Source organism: Pholcus phalangioides, unplaced genomic scaffold (genome assembly GCF_987345545.1).
Source record: "Pholcus phalangioides strain wild (caught in Gottingen) unplaced genomic scaffold, Ppha-v1.0 ptg000030l_1, whole genome shotgun sequence".
Classification (NCBI taxonomy): domain Eukaryota; kingdom Metazoa; phylum Arthropoda; class Arachnida; order Araneae; family Pholcidae; genus Pholcus; species Pholcus phalangioides.
The window spans coordinates 5517862-5543041 of NW_028301620.1; the positions used below are offsets into that span (position 1 = coordinate 5517862).

At 38.8% G+C, this 25180-nt stretch overlaps 1 protein-coding gene across 3 annotated transcripts; it reads left to right on the forward strand.

Moving 5' to 3' along the window:
• Positions 1-9547: 9547 nt before the first annotated feature.
• Positions 9548-25180, forward strand: LOC149067474 (synaptosomal-associated protein 47-like). Of its 3 annotated transcripts, XM_089252697.1 has the most exons (5): positions 9564-9783; positions 14491-14680; positions 16554-17393; positions 19565-19781; positions 24373-25180. In XM_089252697.1, the coding sequence occupies exons 3-5, from the start codon at positions 16572-16574 to the stop codon at positions 24633-24635; spliced, it is 1302 nt and encodes a 433-aa protein (XP_089108823.1). In that variant the 5' UTR covers positions 9564-9783; positions 14491-14680; positions 16554-16571; the 3' UTR covers positions 24636-25180. The 3 variants fall into 3 exon arrangements, with proteins under 3 accessions (XP_089108822.1, XP_089108823.1, XP_089108824.1); XM_089252696.1 differs by lacking the exon at positions 14491-14680 and having other exon boundaries at positions 9548-9783; XM_089252698.1 differs by lacking the exon at positions 14491-14680 and having other exon boundaries at positions 9658-9783; positions 24406-24782.

Here is a 25180-nt window from a genome sequence, read left to right on the forward strand (position 1 = left end):
ATGCCCGGCTTCTGTACAAAATGATTCTGATGATCTTCCTAGAATTATTTCCGAGAGTTGTGAAGAAAACATTCTGTGGTCTACCTAGAGAATAAGGTTACTGTAGTTTTCCTAAATTATGATGTGAGTGTTTCTTCCTAAATCAACTTATTTTCTTTGTAAACGATTCCTGGCGTCTCTACAAAATTATTCTCGGCGTCCTCGCAGGGCCGTCTTAAGAGCATCGGAGGCCCCTCGAGGGTAGGTCCCCGTGAAGAATTAACTCTCTATGTTTGGCACAGATGGCGCCACTATACTGGAAGATACAATACCTTTATTTAGGTCATCTCGTCTTACTGGCAGAGAACTTTTTCCTCTTTTTTATTTACTTAACAAATTTATTGATTTATTTTATTTTCTTCGAGCTGCCGCGGAGCTCTTGGGAGGTGCACACGAAGCCCCAAGCAGTTGAGAGCAGTTGCCTTATAAGTCGCCTAGAGAGTCGTATGAAGAAAAGACAAATATACCGAAAAATTGAATTTTCTGGATGTTATGTCGAAACTAATATTTGGAAAGAAAAGTGACTTGCTTCTCCGAGAATCGAACCTGGATCCCTTTGCAGACCGGGCAAGTGCGCTAACCAAGACACCTCAGTGCTTCTCGCTACTGATGCGTGTTATAAGGAATTGAAAATTGTGTCTCTGGTGTATTGGTTAGCACACTTGCCTGGTATGCAAGGGGAACCGGTTTCGATTCCCGGAGGAGACAAATCACTGTTCTTTCCAAATACGTATTAAAGAGAGAGTTTCGGCATAACATCCAGAAAATTCAATTTCCCTACATATTACGAGCCGAAAAAATACCATCTCTTAATACAAAAGACAAGCAGATAGGAAAGAAAAAAAATGAAATATCTTCAAAAATTCACCTCACTTTTTCTCAGGGTCGGGCTTGAGAATTTCGCGGTGTGGTGCAAAGGAAATTTTGCGACCCCTTCCAAAAGGAATTTTTGTAGTAGTTCCCCGACTGACAAACTTTTCCAGTTACGAACATAAATCTTGGAAGGGAAAATATTGTTCAGAAAGAGAGACGCATCTCATTACACTCATTTTTTCGTTATTTCCGGATCGCGTTCATGGTTTGGATCGTAATCAAACACGATCCATAGAGAGGGAATTTTTATTAATTTGACAAAATTTTTTAATAAACAATTAGTAATGATTAGAGTGGTCCACCTACTCAGGGCCGTCTTAAGAGCATCATGGGCCCCCGGGCCAAGTGATTTTTCTGAGGCCCCACCTTAGAAATTCCCGAAAAATTTAACTACTTCTCATCTTTCTGAGGCCTCTCTCCTCGTGAGGCCCCCGGGCCGTGCCCGGGTGGGCCCATGAGTTAAGACGGCAATGCCCAGCTGACCAAGCTTGTTGTAGCCCCGGATTTTATGATGCTCTTAAGGCGGCCTTAATGTACCCGTAGGCAAGGGAGGCTAGAGAAAAAAATCTCTACCAGTGCGGGATCTATCTTTGTACCCCCAACGACGTTTTTCTGGTCAACAGTTTTTTTTTTATTTCTCCACTCGGATTTGGCACGCCCCCTCCTAGACAGGTGCCCCATGATGCTGCACAGGTCGCACGGCCTCTGAGGAGGGGGGGGGGAAGGGGGTTGAAAGTCTCCAGCCTAGTGCGATTCTTCTAATTTTTGTTCTTTCATACTATAAATTCTTTATCGAGGGACCGGTGAAAAATCTGACCTAAGGCCTTCACCAAAGGTTCCAGCCTAGGGGCCCTCCCAGGACCGGATCTCGAATCCTGTGAACTACGCGGCCACAGAAGGTGCCAACCGATAGGGGCTGATTTTCTAGGCCGCCAACCATTGAGCTTATATTACTGGATAGCGGGGCGAACGAGAGGGCTCCCTTTCTCTTTAGCCCCGACTGGAGATAGTATGACGTCAGCGGTCTCCGCCTTGGCAGTGCTAAGAACGGTGTCCCCAACTTCGTCGGAAGATCATGTGACTCGGTGAAAACACACACAATCCCCCATTATTTTCTCATGGCATCCACAGAAATTTAAAACAATAAATGAAAGAAATAATTTCAGCACCGATGAGATAATTCCAAAATTAATGAAAGAGCTAATTCCAGAATTAATGAAAGAAAATATTCTAGAATTAATGTAAAAGAGATCATTTCTGCATTGATGAAAGAGATAATAATAAAATTAATGAAAGATAATTCCAGAATAAAGGAAAGACATAATTCCAAAATTAATGAAAGCGATAATTCCAGCATTAATGGAAGATAATTTCAGATTGATGAAAGTGATAATTCCATCATTATTGAAAGCGATAATTCCAAAATTAATGAAAACGATAATTCCAGCATTATTGAAAGCGATAATTCCAAAATTAATGAAAACGATAATTCCAACATTAATGAAAGATAATTTCAGATTGATGAACGTGATAATTCCGAAATTAATGAAAGAAAAATTCTGGAATTAATGGAAGATATAATTCCAAAATCAATGAAATAGGTAATTTCACCATTAATGAAAAATAATTCCAAAATCAATGAAAGAGGTAATTTCAGCATTAATGAAAAATAATTCCAAAATCAATGAAAGAGGTAATTTCAGCATTAATGAAAAATAATTCCAAAATTAATGAAAGAAAAATTCTAGAATAAATGGAAGAGATAATTCCAAAATCAATGAAATAGGTAATTTCAGCATTAATGAAAAATAATTCCAAAATTAAGGGAAGAGATAATTCCAAAATTAATGAAACGATAAATACAGCATTAATGAAAGACGATTTCAAACTGATGAAAAAGTGATAATTCAAAAATTAATGAAAGATAATTTCAAACTGATGAAAAAGTGATAATTCAAAAATTAATGAAAGATAATTTCAAACTGATGAAAAAGTGATAATTCAAAAATTAATGGAAGATAATTTCAAACTGATGAAAAAGTGATAATTCAAAAATTAATGAAATATAATTTCAAACTGATGAAAAAGTGATAATTCAAAAATTAATGAAATATAATTTCAAACTGATGAAAAAGTGATAATTCAAAAATTAATGAAAGAGATAATTCCAGAATTAATGAAAGAGATAATTCTAGAATTAATGAGATTTCAGAGTCAATGAAAAAAATAATTCCAACATTAATAAAAGAAATAATTTCAGCATTAATGAAAGAAACAAATCCCGAATGGATGAAAGAAATAATAATTAATAAAGGAAATAATTCCAGAATTAATGAAAGAAAATTACAGAATTAATTAAGGAAAATTATTCCAGCATTAATGAAAGAAATTATTTAATCTTTTTTTTAGATGAGTTCTCCATTTTTTTTCCTAATCTTTAAAACGCAATGTTATAGAGACCGAACTGTACATTATTTCAATGAGGAAATTGTCAGGCACGAACTATTTCCACTGAGTCACGTGATTTCTTTGCATTTGATGTCGCTGCCGTCGAGGCGACTGTGGCTGCCCTCCTATAATATAAGCTCGATGGCGCCGACTGTAGGGAGGGATGATTTTTTTCATCACCAAAATATCTTTCGTTCACACTTGAAAAATGTCCAAAACTGTCCCTGAGCCAACACCTATGGAACATGTTCCATAGGTGTTATGGAACATGTTCCATAGGTGGTGTTGCCTGGGTCCTGCTGCAGGATGTGGGTGCTTAAATGCACACACACACACCCATTCTTTCCCACTACCTCCTATCATAGGCGTACGCAGAGAATTTGGAGTTTTAAATTTTTTTTTTCTTCTCAAGGGGGGGGGGTTACGTTTTTTCCTGCAAAATAACACTATAATCTCGACTTGAGGGGGGATTAGAACCACCCCCCCCCCAACTTTGCGTACGCCAATGCCTCCCACAGATATTGTACAATATTAATTTAATACTCAGGAATACTTTGACTGCGATTCTCAACCTTTATCGACTCGCAGAGCCCTTTTTAGTATAAAATTTGCATGGCGGAGCTATTCTTTTTTATTTATGAAATTTACTCATTTATTTTATTTTCTTCGGTTGGCTCTGGAGCTACTTTGAAGTCCACGCGGATCACCGGTTGAGAACCGCTACTTTATGTCTTTTTTTTTTAATATTTTGGTGCTGCCATCTTATGTGAAAACTAGAAGTGACTTATGTGGTGATGATGAAGTCCAGGTTAAAAACTATATTCTTCATTCCACTCAGTTCGTTATACACAAAGCTTATGAACTGAACCTCAGAAAAGTGACACATGTGGTGAAGATGAGTTATAATAAAAAAACTATATTCTTCATTCCGCTCAGTTCTTTACGAACAATGCTCATAAACTGAGCTGGAAATTTGAACTAAAAGTTCGGCTATTTTATGTGGGCATACGGAGACGGCCAAAACGAAGAACCTCTTAATGAGCAGACGACAGGCAAAAAGTAGATTTGTTCGGTTCCTTACAAACTGAGCTCACAAACTGAACTGGAAATGCAAACTAAAAGTTCAGTTATTCTTTTATAACATAAGGAGACGTCTAAAAGAGAGAACCTTGGGAGAAGCAGACGACAGAGATTCGAAGGCTTGATTTATTTACCATTGGTGCTGCCATCTAATCTCGAAATATCCTTCAAATCAAACGATGATGAAAAAAAGAGAAGGCGGTCGTTTTTGTTTAGAATAGCAACATCATCGACTTCGTAATCAATATGAACCTAAAAATTATTGATCAAAATGAAAAAAAAACTTTTATGATAATTTACTTACTAAATTATCATAAAAGCTTGTAAATTATAATAAAATTTCTTTATGAAGTGAAAATTTCGGTAACAAAATTCGTACATTTGCAATAATCAATTATTTTTTTGTCGGAAAAATATAATTACTTCTTTCCACCAAAATGTCCTGACAATATGGATGATCGAACAAATAAGTGAAAATACGGATCATGTGGTCTTCGATAGGATTACTAGATTCAAAACTGAGAAAGGAGGACGCCTGATGCTAACCTTAGGTAACGCCACTTTTACAACAGATACCACTATACTGACAGAAAAACCACACAACAACCTACCACCACAATAATTTTTCACAACTGAAACAACCGCCGCTGTGGTGGTCGAGTGGTCATAGTGACGGACTCGAATCGCGGGGACTCGGGTTCGAGCCCCACCGTCACCACAGTGGTGGTCGGCTGAAGTTCGTTTTCTGTGGTTCCCAACTTCGAGGCGCAAATGCGAGCCGATCTCCCAGTTGAGAATTCTTGTCACAGAGAGCAACAGGCCTACAAACAGTACAAATATTCAGTCACCACACATCTAACTCACTTCACTTCCGAGACATAGATGGCAGCACTGAAAAATCATACACAACACTAGATACGCACTCAGACTGTTAGGAACACACACTTACAATTCCGGCACAACTCACTAGGTTGTAAATTGCCTATGGCGATAGACCTGAGTTGTGCTCGGTTTAAAAAAAAAAAACTGAAACAACCAGTGGTCATAATGATGGACTCGAATCGCGGGGATCCGGGTTCGAGCCCCACCGTCGCCACAGTGGTGGTCGGCTGAAATTGGTTTTCTGTGGTTCCCAACTTCGAGGCGCAAATGCGAGCCGATCTCCCCATTAAAAAGTCTCGCCACAGAGAGCAACAGGCCTACAAACAGTACAAATATTCAGTCACCACACATCACTCACTTCACTTCCGGCAGCACTGAAAAATCATACACAACACTAGATACGCACTCAGACTGTTAGGTACACCCACAGTTACAATTCCGGCACAACTCACTAGGTAGTAAATTGCCTATGGCGATAGACCTGAGTTGTGGTCGGTTTGAAAAAAAAAAAAACTGAAACAACCGCTGCAAGAAAGCAAAACGGGAAAGGAAAAATGGGAACAAATAACGATCCGTCTCCCTACGATTTTCAACTTCACGGTCTGGTCAGCTTTACTGCTTTGCGGTCTTTACCTAGAACAGCGGTTTTCAACCGGTGCTCCGCGGAGCCCTTAGGGCTCCTTTTGCCCTCTCCAGGGGCTCCGCAGCCGCTCGAGGAAAATAAAAAAACAGTAAAATTTACAAAAATAAATATTTTTAAATAGTAAAAATACATCAGTAACTTTGATGAATAATTAAAAAATTGGGTTATGAGGCTCAGCCATAGAATTTTTACTAAAAAGGTTCTCCGCGAGTCAAAAAAGGTTGAGAACCGCTGGCCTAGAGCATAGTTTTTGTCCCAACCTTTTTGTCTCATCTCTCTCTCTCTCTCTCTCTCTCGGCCCTCTTTTAAGAAATTTTTTCTCCCATCACCCCGAACGCAGTCTAACCCATAGGATCCTATGTTATGCCCGTAGCTTCTACCACCCACGTTGGGAATCACTGGCCTGGAGCATGGTGAGGTGTTTTTATGGCCAAGAACTTTTTTTTTGCATTGATTGGCATTTCTGAAAGACTTCATAGCTCTACCTAGTGCTGTCTTAACGCATGGGCCCACGCGGGAGCCTCAAGAGAAGAGGAGGGCCTCAGAAAAATGAGAAGAAGTTGAATTTTTCCAGAATTTTCCAGGAAGGGCCTCAGAAAAATCACTTCGCCCTGGGTCCCATGATGCTCTTAAGGCGGCCGTGGCTATAAATTAGTTACAGAAGAACCTATGAAAATCTGCCCGGGGGCCCCGCAAAAGATCCCAACCTAGACGCCCTGCTACAGGATGTGGGGGTCACGGGTCATGTTCTACCATCGCACATGGAAGAGGGTGGTATTTGCTGAAGCTAAGAGAGACTATTGATGAGTCTATTTCTCACAGTTAACACCACCTACAGAAGATCGTCTTCCCTTCTATAAGTATGGTGTTACCTCTCATCGACTCACTCCATAGTCCATGAAATAAGGATCCTTATTTCATGGAAAAGGAAGGAAGAGCAGGGCAGTCTTAAGAGTACAATAGCCCTCGGCCAAGTGATTTTTCTGAGGCCCTACCTAGAAAAGTTTTGAAAATTTCGATCAGTTCTATTTTTGTGACGCCCCCTTCCCTTGAGGCCCGGGTGGACCGATGCGTTAAGACGGCACTGCGTCCTCGTAGAATAATTTCTGAGAGTTGTTGAGCAAAAATTTTGTGGTCATCCCAGAGCAGGCATCTTGAACCACGCGAGCACCTTTGGTGCCCCTTGAAATACCCACAGTGCTCGATATGTGTATCCCGTTTTGTGCTTGCGAGCACGTGATTAACCATTCCAATTAAACACTGTACAAATTTGATTCAAGGATTGAAATTATCCTGAATTCATGCATTTATGAAATTTTTCTGACAAGGACGAACCGGGTATCGAACTCGCGACACCTCTGAACGTCCTTCGGAACTTTAGGCGAGCATCTTATCGACCTGGGCTACCGCGCCCTCAACCAGAATCAAAATCTATCACCAGAATACGGTGTACACCATGCAATGCTCAATCCATGATTGCCAAATATGCCGATAGGAACTTGCCATAAGGGTGCTCTTTCTTTTGTTATGGGTACAGCAGGCCCTTAGCCAGTAATGTCGTTCGGGTGGGAGGACCGAAATGACAGCACAATAGATTTGTCCATTTTTTCCCCTTTTCGGTGGTTTTCCCCACATTTCGGGGGGGGGGGGCAGATCCTCAGATCCTCAAGTCCCCCCCCCCCCCCCCGCTACGGCCTTAGGGTACAGGCAGTGCTCGTGCAAAAAGGTTGAAGACCTCTATTTTAGAGTATTGTTCCTATGATCCTCGTAGAATAGTTTCCGTGCGAAGGTTTTAATAGCTGGCTGATGCGAAGATGAATTTAGGAAGGATTTTTCTATGGACTAGGGCTACCAAAGGTGTAGAACCACTGCTGTATGGTGTATACCAAGGGTGCTCATTCTTTTGGAGAGAGCGGGGTCACTTGAATAAAACCATAAATGTGCTACGAGTTGCTTTAGTGATCTGGAACAGCATCCCATGTCACTTACGTGATCTTCTGTAATTGTGCCACGGTTCACTAATGTGATATATGAGTGTGTCGCGGGGTGACTTGACCCCACATGCAGATCACTCAAGGGATCTGTAGCGCTCGAGGCCATTCAAGTGGTCTATAAATAAGCTACGGGTAACTTAAGTGATCTGTGGCACCTCAGATCATTCGAGTGATCTGTAAATGTGCCGCGGGTCCCTTAAGCGATCTAGAAATGTGCCACTCAGTTAATTTTTTTTATAAAACAAGGTTTTAGGTCAACCTGAAATTTTATTTTGTAAAAAATTAACGCCCGTGATAACGGGTCACATCAGGTGACTCCACGGGCCATATTTAGCGTGACGTATTCGGCATATTTGGCAATCATGGATTTTAAGCATTGCACGGTGTACATCGTATTCTGGTTGAGGACGCGGTAGCTCAGGTCCATAAGATGCTCGCCTAATGTTTAGAGGTGTCGTGAGTTCGATACCGGGTTCGTCCTTGTCAGAAAATTTTCCTGACACACGGGTACAACAAAAAAAAAAAAAATTGCTACCGCAAGGACTGCCCCATCGAGGGGTTAGCACTCTAACCCACTCGACGGGTATAAAAAACAAGTCTGCCGTTCGGAATCGGCAATAAACTGTAGGTCCCGGCCTAAAAAATTAGCCCTCGTGAGCAGAAAATTACCGTGGTGCGACAAAAATGATCAAATGATTCTGGTTGATTCAGCAGATTTTTTAACGTTGGTTTCTGATCTGTAAGAATTTTATAGATAAAATGATTCGAATTTACTGGCATGTCGGTAAATACTAGGCTGACCATATTTCCTCGAGAGAAATACGGGGCATTGGAATTCCAAATACGGGAAAATACGGGACATCGCCAATTATTGCCAAAACCGAAGAAAGTCGCCAAATATTGTTGAAATAACGATGAAATCACAATGGCGGGAAATGCAGCATTACTGCTTATTGCAGTGGATAAAAATGAATTCCACGAAAAAAATTTTTCGTCCAAGACAAATGTGGGAGATTCATATACTCATTTATAGTTGCAGTTATCATAATATAATTTATAAGTTGAAAATAATTTCAATCTTTGACTTCAATAAAGAATAAAAATTCAAGTAGGCTTCGTGCAAAATACGGGAAAAACCGGGACACTTTTGCTAAAAAGTCGGGACAGCCAAAAAAACAGAAAATACCGGGACTGTCCCGGGAAATACGGGACTTCCCGTCACACAGGACTCCCTCGATGTCTCCCAGCATGCCCGCTAATGTTGGGAATACGTGGACTGACCATTTTTGCTCGAGAGAAATTAGGATTCAAAATACGAAACATTGCCAATTATTGCAAGAAATGATGTCAAAACCACTGAGCTATAAGTGGTCAAAACTGAGTGAAGACGCCAAATATTGTTAAAATCGTTTAAAAATCGCCAATGGTGAAAAATGCAGACTGTCGGACAATTACAGGACGTATAGTCAATTTGAGAATATGATATGAACCATATTATTCGGAAAATTATGACAAAGTATATGGTAATATTTCAGCTAAAAAAATACTTTTGACGAATTTAAAATATCTAAAATATTTTTTATCATATTCTTTCATCAATATTCAGTTTTTATTTGCTGATTATTATAGTTCATTACTATTATTATTATTATCATCACGAACGTGGAAAAGACAGGGAGGAAGCCTCGTAACGAACGTGAAGTTTACATCTTTGTTTACTTTCGAATTATTTTGAGTATTCTTATTTGCCCATAGGCCAGATGAAGAGCTGATCAGAGTTCTGGTAAAATTCTAAGCTAGGGCGATAAATTATTCAGCAGCTGAGTACGTATTTTTTAATTAATTTCTTCTCCCTGTATATTTTTGAAACTAAGGATGTATCTTGTATATCGATTTTGTATATACATACATTCTTGTGTAGCAAATAATTTCCTATGTGACATAAGTATTTTAAATTTGTATTTATTTGTTTCGCTTGCAACATTCTTTTATGTGTTTAAATGATTTTTTTTTAAAATCATTTTTGTGGAGGATATCCCCAATTTTTATTTGGGAACTGGGGTGGGGGGGGGGGTGACGTTTAATAAAGAAACCATTAGGAGCCTGTCGACAATTAGGTTTATGAATGTTTGTTTAGTCAGTGAATTTGATTCCATTAAACTATGGGAATTGTATTCCGGTGGAATGATTTTTTACTACTTTGAGGGGGGGGGGCAATTTTCAATTGAAGGGGCTCTTGAGTTAAGAAACCATTAGCGCCCTACTTGCCCATGATTATACTTGTGTTTGCATATGCCTCCATATTCTGCAGCAAGGCCCCTAAGCTGGAGTCTTGACGGGCCTCCAGACCATTGACATATTTACGGGAGGGGGGCCTTAGCAGGTTATAGCCCACGGCGGCAAATTTTTGAGTAATGACTGGTCGAGAGAGAAAACTAGTAGAATGGGAGAAGGATGGCAAAAAAAAATTTCCTTCATGGGCTGTGAAACCATGAATCTGCCACTGCTAAAGAGCGACGAAATGAGTATCTAGGGAATAAGCGAGCATGTAAGTGACTGAAATAATATCCTAGAGAGCAAGGAACTAGGTTAGTGAGTATCCAAAAGATTGACCTAGAGAGTTGGCGATCGAAATAGTCAAACCTCGCTAACGTGAATCAGCTTAACATGAAACTCTAATTAACACGAAAAGAATTCTTGGTCCTGTCATTCTGTATGGCAATTGCATATAGGACACAGTCACCTCACACAATCACATCTATTATTACGAAAGAGAGTCAACCAGAGTGCCTACACTGTGAAAGTCCATTGACCATTGCTCATGCTTTCGTTTGTCCCAATCATTGTCATTATTTTACGACCGCTTTTGGTCAAAGTCATCTTTCACTTCGTGACATTTCATCTCACCATTGCGATGCATCTAGAATTTTCAATTCGTCAAAGCCAATGGTTTTTATGACAAGATATAATTTCTGACAACCTAGGACATTGTTTTTGGTGCAGCATAACCTAATTGGTCCTTGTACTGATAAAACCAAAATCGAATCTAATCTCGTTAACATGAATTTGCTAAACATGAAACTCTATTTAACATGAAAAAGAATTCTTGGTCCGTCATTTGCAATTATAAAGTTAAAAAAATATGCTTAATGCAAACTTTTTAATTTGAGTATTGCTTAACGTGAAAGGATTTGCCAACCTAAATAAAAAAATATGCTTTCTAGAAAAATTCTGGGAAGGTAAGGGTTGGGTGAATATTGCTAATATTCTAGACAATGGGGTGGGCACAACCTTGGTTGTCATTGGGAAGACAGCATTATTAGCGTTTTTACACACTTGAGCATGTGTAGGGAGAGAAACTGATGTGCATACTCTTATCTCTGAGTCGGCTTGTTCTCTAAAGCTGTTGTAATGACTCAAGATCATAGATGGTGCTGTGGTGCATACTCTCATCCGAGAGGGAGGAAAGAAAAGTTCTTTGCTTACTTTTTCTTAATGTCATGCGTAGTTGGCAGTTGAATGTCATGCCATGTAAACGTATGATGTCTGTAATTTTTATTCTTGTGAATGTCACATTGAATGTGTTTTCCTTCATTAACATAACATAACATAATTTATCTGTCCCCAATCTATTAGAATAAAACTATACAAAATAGAGTTTACAATTAAATTACATGTTTTACACTATTTGAAAAAGAAAATACAAAGAAAAAGAAAAAAAAAATATTTGAATTGACATGATAGAACAGTTTATTCATAATGTGATGAAGAAAGCTGGGACAAGGAAGAGAGCAGTAGTAAAATGCTGTCGACCCTATGACAACATATCTGTAAGTGACATATAAATATTCTGATTTCTTTTGACCTGAAAGAAAGATAAAAAGAACAAAGTACGTCAGCCCTAGTAGGTGTAAATATATTTATTAATTACGTTAAGAAATGAATTATGGCAACCAAAAGCTGCTGTAATAGAATTTTACCAGAGTTTTTGTAGCTCCCGCCGGTTGCATAGCCATAAATTAGATTGTGCTCAAGACTAGACCTTCTTGGGTCTCAAGTGAGCTTATAGTGTGAAAAAACAGAAAATTATGAGACTCATCTAAGGCCCCCAGGGCTAGACCAGCACCTCCTAGAGAAAGAAGGCCTCCGCAGTCTGCTTGTGACGTCAGTAAGTAGTCCATTTTCCCTCAAAATATTCAGGGAAAAAAAATTCCCTGCTCTTGCCAGTATCATCGTTGTGAGGAAAAGAAATGATCGGGCTCAGAATTGGCGATTTCCTATGCCCCACATCCAATGACTATGCGGTATTTGTGAACCAATCAGGAAGATTCTACGCCAAAATAAGAAGAAACGTAATAGGATGCTGTGTTTCAAAATGTGGCAAACTTGCTAGGTAGTCTGAATGATGCAAACTTGCTAGGTAGTCTGAATGACGCTTATGGCAAATAGTGCAGAGGCCTTCTATTTCTAGGAGGTGCTGGCTAGACCCCTGTCAGTCCCACTCTTATCGGGGGTCATGGATGTTTGGTTAGTTACTGAAGGCATGATATTTTTTTTTGGTCCCCCTTGGATTATGAGATTCTCCGTAATTCACAATTTCTGATTGCACCAAGTTTTTGGTCTCTTGATGACCCAAAATTTTTTCTTTTGCCAAAAATTATCCATTTTCAGACACCCAGGCTCTATCACACAAGGTAATTTTAACACATTTTCCCATGGGAACTCGGGTGCTTCTGGCAATTTGTTGAAATATTAAAATTACATCGCTGGCCATCAGTGGCAAGGGGAATTGAACTACACATTCCCTAGCGGACCGGGCAAGTGCTCTATCATTAAGCTAAAGAGTACTGACATTTTTTCCCCTTGGAGCTCACATACTCAACCTATGGCCCAAATTTGTCTCTTGAAGTCATCTGATGTGGCCCGCAACCTCAAAGCTAATTTTATTACAAATGTGGACTAAGTGTCATATTTTTTGATCGCTTATGTGACACGCGGTGCAGTTTCACATCAATTGAGTCAGCCTTGGCATGTTTTCAAATTGTTTAAGTGGCTCGCAGGGCACATTTTCAGCACATTCAAGTGACCCACAGCATATTTAGACTGCTGCAGCACTGTTCCAGAGCACTTTAGTGGCTCGGGGCACAGTTGCAGCAGCATATTTACAAATCACAGCAGAACAGTAACACAGTATTTAAGTGACCCCTGGCACATTTCCATATTATTTAAGTGACTCGCAGCACATCTCCAGATCACTCAGTTGTCCATTTTCGGATCACTTAAGTGACCCTGCAGTGATTTCTGAGATCATTTGAGTGACCATGGTGTATTTAAAGAGCACTTAAGTGACCATGGCATAGTTTCAGATCCCTTAAGGGTCCCATTGCATACTTATAAAGTGATCTGTGCTTAATTGAGTGACTTAGTTCTAGAAAACTTTAGTGGTTCCCAGTACAGTTCATGATCACTTAAATGACTTGCAGCATATTATATCACTCAAGTAGCCCATGGCATATTTACAGATTACTTAAGTAATCTGGTGTTCCAGATCATTTAATTAAGAGGCTCACAATGTGTTTTCCAACCAATGAAGTGCCTTGCACTGACTTTTCTAACCAGTGAAGTGTCCTAAAGGTTGAGTTATTTAATGTGCCTTAAAGCAGTGATACGCAAAATTTTTGAAGTATATCTCCTTTTTGACCTAAAATGTTTTTTCAGCGACCCCTGCATAGGCTGACCATATGTCCCGGGACATCCCAATTTTTTTGCCAGTAAACGTGCTGTCCGGAAAGCCATTTTCAGAACTCTTGTTTTAAATTAAGGGATATTAAATTTTTTTAATATTATATATATATTTACTTATACTCTTATGCAAGATGGAAGTGTATCAAGGTGTATGGTCCTTGATATTCGTATACACTGTGATTAAGAAAGAATTACCAGATTTCAAAATGCTTCTACACTTGGAATTGACCATTAAAAAAAAATTGTTCATAAAACGTAGACACATTCCCCCATATATTCACATATCACTCTATTCTGTGTTTTTAATTTTTAAGAAATATATAATTTTGACATTGGGTGATCCTCTCCTTGGAGAGGATCACCCAACCTAACCTGGAGTAACCCTGTAAAACTACTAACTTGATATCGTCCGCCGCATACCAGAAGCACGAATGTACAAATTTTCCTTTTTTTTTAATCAGCTATTTGAATGCCTTGTTTTGCTATCTAAGTTGTGCCTGAAACATTAATGTAACACGTGTATTTTAATAATGCCCTATTGAAACATGTTACAAAATAAGAAAATAACTTCCATAGAGTAACCATTCAAATGTCATTTCCCACATTCCTTTTTTTGCAAGGACATTGCACATTCATGATTCTGGCATGGCGAAGCCAATATATTGATTATTGTGCAAGTAGAATTTGATGAAATTACATTGTATGATGCATGATAATTAGTTCAGCTGAATAAAGACATTCTTTAGTTTTGACATATTTTTAAATTAAAATGTATTTCTTATTTAGAAAATTTATTTTGGAGAATCTCTCGTGACCCCCCCCCCCCAAGTTCATTGACGCGACCCCTGGTTTGCACACCACTGCCTTAAGGAATACTTGTTTATTGAATGGGACTACTACTGCTAAATCACACATGCACTTCGTCCATATTCCTCTGCGGAACTTCTAACGAATTGGTACATGTTGAAATGTGTGTGTACGTATAGTGAACCTTTTGTTAAGTTTGTTTCTGTGTAATGCTTGTTATGTGTAGTGCTACCATCAAATTTTTTTTTTAAATATGAGTTTTTTTCTCAACTCATAGTCAGTGTAGTGTAATGAATGAATAATTGTAATGTCGTGGGCCTGTTGCTCTCTGCAGCGAGACTTTTTAACAGGGCTCGAGCATCCACAGCATCCTGGCTCTGACGCCACTATATTGAGGTTTATATTGTTTGCTCATTGTCAAATTCAGTTTAGATATAAGGCATCTTCAACCCGTTGCTTCTGAGCATTGTGATGCTCCTTGATATATCCAGAAAGCTTGATGCTCTTGCCCAATTTCATGCTTGCGAGTACTTTATCATTTTCCAGTTAAAAACCTTGTACGAACTTCATTCAGTGATTGAAATCATCTTGATTTCATGCATCCGTCAAGCTTTCCATAAGAAGCTCTTTTGATGGTGAGTACAAGCTTTGGGGGTGGGGGGGGAGGGGGCACAGACCCCAAAGTCCGTCCGTCCCCCATCACTACGGCCCCTTGATTCTTGGGCTGTCTTCCTTAAATAATTTCTGAGTGTTGTTGGAAAAAATTTTGTGTTTTTCCTAGAATGTGGTTTCTGTTGTCTCCTGAAATAAATTTTTTGTTTTCTTAGGATATAATTTCTTGGCATTTATGGAATACAGTTACTGTGCGATCTTCCAAAGTGCCCATGAGATTAGCAGGGCTGGACAAATCTTAAGTGCCAGGTTGTCATGGCGACTAAGAAATTAGCATTGGCGCCTAAAATTTTCTATGTATGGTTACTAAATTAGAGTCTTACAAACGTAGAGTGCGTAAGCACGAGTTAGCCAAAGAATGACTTAAAGCATGTGGAAGCTTGTGAATGACCATAAGCATGAAAAAAGGACCTAGAGCCAGGGCCACAACTAGAAACAGAAATTTACTCTGTCACCCAGGGCTAGTATCAATTTTGGTGCCCCTCCCACAAATTTCTAATGGGAAAAAAAGACTAAACTCAGTGCCCTTCCTGGTCCGGGGCATCAGAGCCTCCTGCCCTCCCTTAGTTGTGGCCCTGATTGGAACACATTCAAGCATGTGAATGACCTAGAGAGTAACCTACAGAACAAGAAACCAGCTCAGTGAGTAACAAAACTGTCTAAGAGTGTGTGCAAGCATGTGAATGACCGAGAGAGTGAACAAGAGAGTGTGAGCATGGGAATGACCAAAAGAGGGACCTGGAGAACAAGGAACCAGGTCCATAAGCAGCCAAAAGTGTGGCCTAGAGCATGGGAATGATCAAAACATTATGCAACAAGAGAGCGTGTGAGCATGGGAGTGACCTAGAGAGTGTCTGAGCGTGGGAGCGAACAAGAGTATGCAAGTATGGTAGTGACCAAAAGAGTGACTTAGAGACACAGGCGTATTTACAAATGCGTGTGTGTGTGGGGGGGGGGGGACAAGCAGCCACAGCCCAGGGTGGCAAATTTGTGGAAGGAGTGGTCAATAAAATTAGACTAGCATGGGAAAGTGATGGCAAAATTGATATAGTCCACAAGCGGCAAAATCATGCATCTGCCTATCCCTATGCTAAAAGACACACTGTCGTGAAATCCAAAAATTTTTATCGTGCATGGACTCAAATTTATGTCACATACAGAAAACTTTAAGTATAATTACCGATTTTCTGATCGCCGTGGCATTTGTCCAATCCCGAGTTCAGCTGCATTAGACATTTGAAAAGTTTTTATATAATAATTCCTTATTCCATCTCTGTTCTTACTTAATTCTATATTCATGCATATCAATATTAATTTTACTATGAGTTTTTCCTTATAAGATTATTGAAATTTTACTTTTCTCACGTTAGGTCTTAGATTTCATTAGAATGCCCAGGCCCACATCATTACCAGGAATCACTGAAGATGCATCGAAAAAGAAATTCATATATCAAGGATCAGCAGCATACTACAACCCGGCCACTAAGTGCTGGCAAATTGGAAAGTTCATGCTCCACCACAAGTGCATACAGTTTCTTGCGGAAAGTGCAGACAACAGCGCAACACCCTTTCGCCTGACTTTACCCTACGGTTCCATCTCATCCATCAAGAAACGCACCTCATGCTTTATTTATGCCGCCCTGGTTATTGAGGTAGGCTCTGAGTCCCACTGGTTTTCGTCTTTGGAGAACAGAGACTCTCTGTACAATGTGCTGGAGCTGTTCTGGAGGAGTGGCTTACTCTCGAACTACACTTCCTCGGCTAGCTCCCATCCACCAGATTTTGAGAACGCCAGCGTCCTTGGAAAGCATCTGTTGTCCAAGCTGCACGAATCCAAAGAAACCCTCATCAGCACGGCCACCGCCTTGGAGGAACAGAACAGACAACTGAATGAGGCTCAACAAGCCATCCATGACCTCAATGCCGACCTGAAGAAAGCAGAGGCCCTGTTGAATTCCAACCATTGGGTTGCAGAAATTTTTCAGGATGAATCTGGCGCAGAGAATCACCCTGTCCTGCAGAGTGCCAAAAAAATTGTAAACCGTAGGCGGAAGTATAAAGTTACATTCAATAAAAGTTCGGGAAATGATTTCTGTCCCACCATTTGGAAGAAAGGATTCTTATTCGTTGGTGATGAAGACTTCCAGCTTGGGGAGGAAGAAGGCAATCAGAAGTTTTGCATTCCATATGATGAGGTCATTGAAATAATTGTGAGTATACTGATATTATACATCCTTTATGTAACAAGCCGATTACAATACTTATCATGGTGCATGTGTGAATTAGTCAAGCACCAGTTTCTACACTGAAGCAATTTACTGAAAATTCATGACAAACAATTTGGCACAATTGTGTCAGCGCTTGACCTGGGCAGTGACAAAGTAAGTCAGTGAGCAATTGAGCAGATGAAAGAGTGAGTGAGTATGCAATTGAGTAAATAAGAGTATGTGAGCGACCTGGTGTGAGAGAGAGACTTACCCACTTGTTCATCTAACTCATTTGCACCATTCACTCACAGACCTGCTCATTTTTTTTATAGGCCATCTGCTTTTCTTTGGGCATCTATATTTCTTATGCACATCTTTTTTCAGCCATCTTATTGGACAATTTGCCTGTTGTGATACTTGTATTTGCTCACTTGGTCACTCAATTGCTCATTCACTCATCAAGTCACTCATTTGCTCACTTGGTTATTCACTTGCTCATTCACTCATATGCATAGCTCACTGAAGCGAGAAGACTGATAGAGTACCTGCATGATTATGTTTGTACAAATGTGAGGCTTGAACAAGCATGCATTACAAAATTTGCTCAAGGCGCTTGTACAATTACGAGACTTGTGCGAAATTCTGTTTTTGCTCAAGCATGCTTATACAAAAAGATTGCACTTACATGCTTATTAAGCTTGCAGTTACGTGTGTATGCACCCCCTTAACTGTCATACATAACCCTATAAAGATTTAGAATAGCCTTTGCAATTCCTTCAGAAAGAGGATCCATTTTTGCTGGGTAATTCTGACTTGATACGAATTGGTTTTTTTGTTGCCAAGTCATTTGTGATGTGTCCTGAGTTTTGTCTGCTTTTGTGCTTCAAGCTAACTTTAAAGGATGGCAGAATAGTACTGAATGAACGCCAGGGTCTCTGCCACCGGACTTATCCTGTTGCCAAGATCTCTTCCAGCCCAGCTTCGTGGCAGAGTCTGGAACAAAGTGTTAGTGTACCTAACAGCCTGAGTGTGTAGCTAGTGTTGTGTATGATATTTCAATGCTGCCATCTATACTTCAAATTGTGAGTGAAGTGTAATGATTGAATATTTGTAACGTTGTAGGCCTGTTGCTCTCTGTGGCGAGACTTTTTAACGGGGAGATCGGCTCGCATTCACACCTTGAAGTTGGGAACCACAGAAAACCAACTTCAGCCGACCACCACTGTGGGGTTCGAACCCGGATCCTCGCATCGCGAGCCATCATTATAACCACTCGACCACCACAGCGGTGGCAGAATAGTACTAAAGACTTTAAACTAGAAAGATGCTAGAATGAAACTAGTGATACACGGTCGATAAACTGGTTCTTAAGACCTATTTAAATTTTGAGAAAAAATAGGATACCCAGAGATGTATTCACAGAGGGGCTTAACAGACAATAGCCCAAAGCGGTAAAATCAGAGGGCAGAGCAAATTGTAGGTATGAGTGGTCATGTAGTAGAAGGGTGACAAAATCTGTATTGCACACAGGTCGGGCAATAAAGCAATGAATGTCTTGAGAGTGAGCAACAGGGCCAGTGAATGACTTAGAGAATTTGCAAGCATGTGAGTGACCTAGAAAGTAAGAGACTGGTTGATGAGCCATCAAAGAAGTGTCCTATATATATATATATATATAGAGAGAGAGAATGAGACAGCTTTTTCTCAGCCCAATACATCAGGAAAATAGACCTTTTCTGGATATTATGACGAGGTTAACTCTGAAAGAAAAGTCATGGTCTCTCCTGGGAATCAAACCAATATCCTCTTGCAAACTAGGCAAGTGCACTACCATATACACTTACACAGTTTGCAAGAGGACCCAGGTTCGATTCTTAGCATTGACCACATGACTTTTCTTTCCAAGTGCCATAATATCCAGAAAATGTCTCTTACATGGCTTAAAGATTTCATTATTGATGAATGAAATTTACACGTGCAGGTTATATTATGGTTCTTTTTCTTCTTCAAAATAGTGAAATAATCTAAGAAATTGTAGTAACTTTAGTCTTCCTAGATAATGATCCACAGAAACTCTTTGAAACATGAAAAATCCTATGAAACTTTTTGAATTCAAATTCATTTCATGTTAATTACTAATCCTATTGCATACTATGTTTTGCTTTTGTCTCCAGGTCATCTCTCCATGGGAGATACGGGTCAACCAGTCAAAATTTGGTGGTATCGAAGTGTCTTTCAACATAATATGTCCGGCTATGGTGCAACTCTCTAAGACCTTGTTATCATATGGGCCACTGAGTTCGAAGTTGATAGAGAAAGATGGTATTGATGCTGTATCCATGGAACCTTGCGGTCAGGAAAAACTGAGCAGCTCCAGTTCTTCTTCATTGTGTAAGTTAGACGTTTATTTTCAATCAGAATCGCAGGCAGGTCTTCTTCCATTATATTCAATCTACACAGTCTGGCTGAAAAAGTTTTAGGACTGAGCTCATAAAAGAAATAAAGTACAGTAAATTTTGCCACTGTGCAGTTCATGTGGGCATCTTGGGGGCACTGTGTGGGCATCTTGATGGACTGTCATCATGAGGATCGAGGTTTCAACCCTGTTGGTGGGCGATGGAAGTTGGTTTTCAACAACTTTGAGGTGCACATACGAGCTGGTCTCCCATTCAAAAAAGGCTCTCCGTCTCCTCAGAGAGTAGGCAGTAATTCAACACAGTACAGTCATCTAAAGCATGAGACGAAACGTGGCTACATCACATTAGACGATTTGATTCTATTCTTTTTTAGAAGGAGAAGTCAAGCAGGAAAGCTTAGTCTCTGACAAGTGATTCTCAATGAGCAAGAACTTTACCTAAAATAAAATATAATTGTCCGATGAGACATGATGTAGTCAAGTCTATCATGAATGAGTAGAACATTCAGAAGGATCATCAGCAAAAACTTGTTAACTTACATCTCTTGGAAAAATGAGAAGAAAAAACATTTTTTCTACTTTTTCTTTCTGAACAGGTTGAAATTTGGAACAAGTGTTTTCCTTTTTACACAATTTTAATGTGTCAATGACCTCTTCATGATTGAGGTCCTCTATCGTGTGGATTCCACTGTTTGAAATAATGATAATGATAAATTATCCTAAAAAGAATGTGATGTCAGCATCATTCGATTACGACTAATTTTAGATGCTATGAATATTTATAAACGAGGAAATGTTGGAATTTTTTTTGGGTTTTTACTGATGTAGTGAAGTTTTAATAAATTTTGGGAAATTTTTTCACTTTATGGGACTTGACTACATCATGTCTCATCTCATGCTGAATGAATGAATGAATGCCAGGGGCTCTGCCACCGGACTTATCCCGTTGCCGAGATCTCTTCCAGCCCAGCTTCGTGGCAGAGTCTAGAACAAAGTGAGTGCACCTAACAGTCTGAGTGTGTAGCTAGTGTTGTGCTTGATATTTCAGTGCTGCCATCTATACTTCAAATTGTGAGTGAAGCCTAATGATTGAATATTTGTTACGTTGTAGGCCTGTTGCTCTCTGTGGTGAGACTTTTAAACGGGGAGATCGGCTCGCATTCGCGTCTTGAAGTTGGAAACCACAGAAAACTAACTTCAACCGACCACCACTGTGGCGCCGGTGGGGTTCGAACCCGGATCCTCGCGATGCGAGTCTGTCATTATGACCACTCGACCACCACAGCGGCCTCATCTCATGCTGGGAGGTCCATAATCAATGACACAAGGATTCAAGCATTTACGATCTTCATGCCGGCCAAGCAAGGGCACCCACTTCTGCAAGTGGAACCAATCATATTCAAGTGTGCCTGGAGCCTCTTCCTTTTGCTTTGATCCCTGATTACCCCCATAAGCTTCATGTCATCTGCAAATTTATTCACAATCCCATTGATACCCTAATTGAGCTTTTTGATTAAAAAAAAAAGTGGGGCCAAGGACACTTCCTTGAGCGACTTCACTTTTAACACCTGTCCAATCAGGAAATTCCCTTTTCACCATAACCCACTGTGACCTATCTCACAACCATGATTCTATCTAATTCAACAAGTTGCCCCCAATCTCATGTAAGCTCTTCAAGAGTTTACCGTGTTGGACCCAATTGAATGCCTTCTCTTTATCTGCTTTTTACAAAAAATATCATCTGGTCCTTTTACTTTGCTTGCACATGCATTTTTTTTTAGAAATTTTAGGACTTCCACTTGAATTTTGTTGAGGACTTTGTCCCCCCCTTCACACTTGTGCGACCTGGAGTATGTGTAAGCATGTGAATGATCAAAAGAGTGACCAAATCAATAAATCAATGAGTGACCTGGAGAGCAAAGAACAAGGTTGGTAAGCAATCATAAGAGTGACCTGGAGTATGTGCACACAAGCATGTGAATGACCAACCAAAAGTGACTAAGAAAGTGTGCAACTATGTGAGTCACCAAAAGAGTAGGTTAGAGATGGAGGCAAATTTTACGGGAATGGGCTACATCCTTAGGGGGAGATTTGAGCCAAAATGGGGAGGCAAAACCGCAAATCCATCTTTGGTGACATTACGATGCATGATGGATAAAATTATGAAAAAGGTAATTACCCTGGTAACTTTGTAAACCTGATTTCTGATGATTTTCTAGTTATTTCTAGCTTTAGGAATTAAATCAAAGAGTTCATTAGGAAAATGTACTGAAGCTATCTTGAACTTAGTCATGTTGTGTGACAAAAATTGTTTACATGGAGCTCTGTGCAAGATCACACTTTGTTAAAGTTTTAACTTGTCCTCGACTGAGAACGCCAACATGTTGATCCGTCTCCCGACCATCAAATAACCTTTTTTAAAACCTCAAATTGATATAGTATTATCCCTCCCAAAAGTTGCACGTTATATAATAGTACTTATTTGAAAAACATATTTCTTTGTTTTGATATAAATCTTATCCTAATCAAGATTTACATTTGATTAGAGCAGCAAATGTTATCTTTTTTTTAAAACCCAAAACAATGTGCATTTGAATGATAGTACTCTTGAAAATTCAACTGTTTAATTATGAGATGAAAATTTTTTGATTACTGCATTAGCCAGCATGCTGGGAGATAAGAGTTACTGATTCAGAGTAATTCTTCTAGAATAAGAATTGATTGAAGTGGCTGATTTGAACCTTTTCCCTACATCTTAAGGTCCTATACATTTTATTAACTTCATTCAGATAGGTCGAGCTTCAAGATTTTTTTTGTACCACAATCTTGATTTCATGTTCATTCGCATAGCCATACTATAACTTCTAAATTAGAAACACTAATGCAGTTTGATGAGGTAAATTGACATATGCATAGAACTAAAAAGTATTTTTTATTCCTTAAGTTTGCAGGAATAGATTGAGTAGGGCAGCAAAACAAGATTTGTCAGCTGAGGCAAGCACACATGTTAGCGCCCTCGTGTAATGTAGAGTTGAGCAGGTAAACTGTGCATTTGGTGCTCCCTCCCTTTAGTTCTGTTTTTCCCCCTTAGTTGCGACCCTGGGATTGAACAGTGTGATTTTTCGGCATGCAAAAAAATTAGTGAAATATTCTAAAATAGAAAAATATTATAGTCAATTGGACAAATAAATAAAACCGAGGACTCTCTGTGAAACAAATGCAAAATCAAATGTTGAATGGAGAGAATATCTTGCAAATGAGATAGATATCACACACACATGAAATCCAAAAAACACTGATCTGCTTCACAGCTAATGACAGTTCAATAAGTAAAAAGGCTGCTTTGGAGAATTATTTTGCTGACCTAATCAGTTAAAAAAAAATGGTAAAAAGTTAATGACATTAACTATAACAAAAAAATTGGGGATAAACTGGTGAAAAAAAAACAAGTATAATGAAATTAATTATTGCATGTATGCCGTATCAGCACGATGTCTAAATTTGTGAAATGAAATGTGAATGTTTGATTTTTATCAAACTTTTAATCAAAATGTGAAAAAAACGAATTTGTTTAAACTTCCTTGTTTTATATTACTATGTATTGAATGTATTAACCTTTTAACGACCAATGTTCCCAATTGGAAACATCGGTTTTATGAAATAGAAAAAAAACATTTTTCTTACATGAAAGCACTTGATCTTTCCCCCCCCCCCTGAACATACGAAATTCCAAACTTAATTCACAAAACAAAAATTTCATTCAGTTCAGCCATATCAATTTTACGCCATAAATTTAATTTTTTAAACCACCCATTTTTAAGGAAGAATAAAATTATTTTTTTTTTGTTTTTATTTTAATGTTGTTGCTATGGGCATGTCCAGAAAGCATGTAGGAAATTTTTTTTTCTTGAATTTAGTAGATACCTCTAATCAAAAGGATAAGAGGAGATAACAAAAAAATAAAGAAAATCAATTAAAATCTTAATTCGGCCAGTAAAAGGTGAAGTGATCCTGGGTAAACCTTGCTTTTTCCCCAAAACAAAAAATCTGACCAAATTTTTAAATATATTTATGAAAGGAAGTAAACAAGAATAAATGAAACAGCTATAAAGAATATAGGGAGAAAAAGAAAGTGAAGGATATCACTCAGTAGACTAATGGTACTATAAATATGGAAAAGATGTGTGTAAATGAAAATGAATGTGTTTTTACAATCTCTTGAAGAAATGTTCTAGTGTTTAGAAATTTCCCTAACCACAATTTTCCCCCTGACTTTCCAAGTTGTAGGAACCCTGTCAAAGCTTCAATTTATGTTTAGCATTATTGAATCCCTATGTTAAATATGAACTAGATTCACAGATATCTCTTCCCATGGTCTGAATACACCACTAGTACAAAAGTTTCAGAAAAAATCCTGATTACTAGAAATGCTCTTTAGAGGCCTCTGAATGGGGGAGGGGGGATTATTTCACAATTATTCTGTGTTACATTTCTTAAAAACCTATGCTGTCATGTTTGATATCCATCTGTTTACTCATATATTGCTCCATTTTTTTATCTTTATAGCTACTATATCGATGACTTCTTGTTCATCTGCAGACATTGCACAGCTGATGCAACAGGTCAAGAAGATGAAGTCGTCTGGATCACTCATGCAGGAGGAAGTTGAGGAGATATCTAGCATCCTAGAGAATCTGGTAAATCTTGCCTCGGAAGTGAATAAGGAATATGAATCACAGATGGAGAAAATCATGCAGTTGGTAGATGATATTAATAAAACAGAACTGAGAATAAAATCTGGCAGGAAAATGATGAGCAAGATCGCTTGAATGCATCGCCGTCACAAAGAAGATTAAAAGAAAATTCTATACATCTGCTGCGTTTGTTGATCATTATTTTTTTCTTGCATTAGGCAGTGCCAAAATTGAGTGGGGTGGGGGAAACCCAGTATATATATATATTTCACTAATGATAATTAGTTCTAATATTTAAACTAATTTCTTTAGACCTGCTGGAAGGGCTTTGAGGCTGCGAATTGTTTAAGTGTATGCATTAAGTGTGTGTATATTTGTATAATTATGTGCTTGTATTTGCATAATTCATGTTTGAATTTGTGTATATAAAAGTATTTGTGGAAGGGAAAAAAAATGAACATCAGGTTAAGAAATTTCAAATTTACCTTATAAATCTTTTAATACTGACGGCAATTTAAAATACCACCACCATCTCTTACATACGTTGTTGGTATTTTGAACTCTATAAAGGCTGTATGATTACTTTACGATTACCAAATGACAGTGTGGCATAATGACCATATAAGTGTGACTCTATTAGTATTTTAAAGATGTTAATAAAATTTAGTTTGATGTTTCAA

Excerpts from the sequence above, each read along its gene's own strand:
- LOC149067474 (XM_089252696.1), top strand. The coding sequence starts at position 16,572 with ATGCCCAGGCCCACATCATTACCAGGAATCACTGAAGATGCATCGAAA. Across the intron at positions 17,394-19,564 it reads ATGAGGTCATTGAAATAATT|GTCATCTCTCCATGGGAGAT; the intron begins GTGAGTATACTG and ends TTTTGTCTCCAG. Across the intron at positions 19,782-24,372 it reads CTCCAGTTCTTCTTCATTGT|CTACTATATCGATGACTTCT; the intron begins GTAAGTTAGACG and ends TTATCTTTATAG.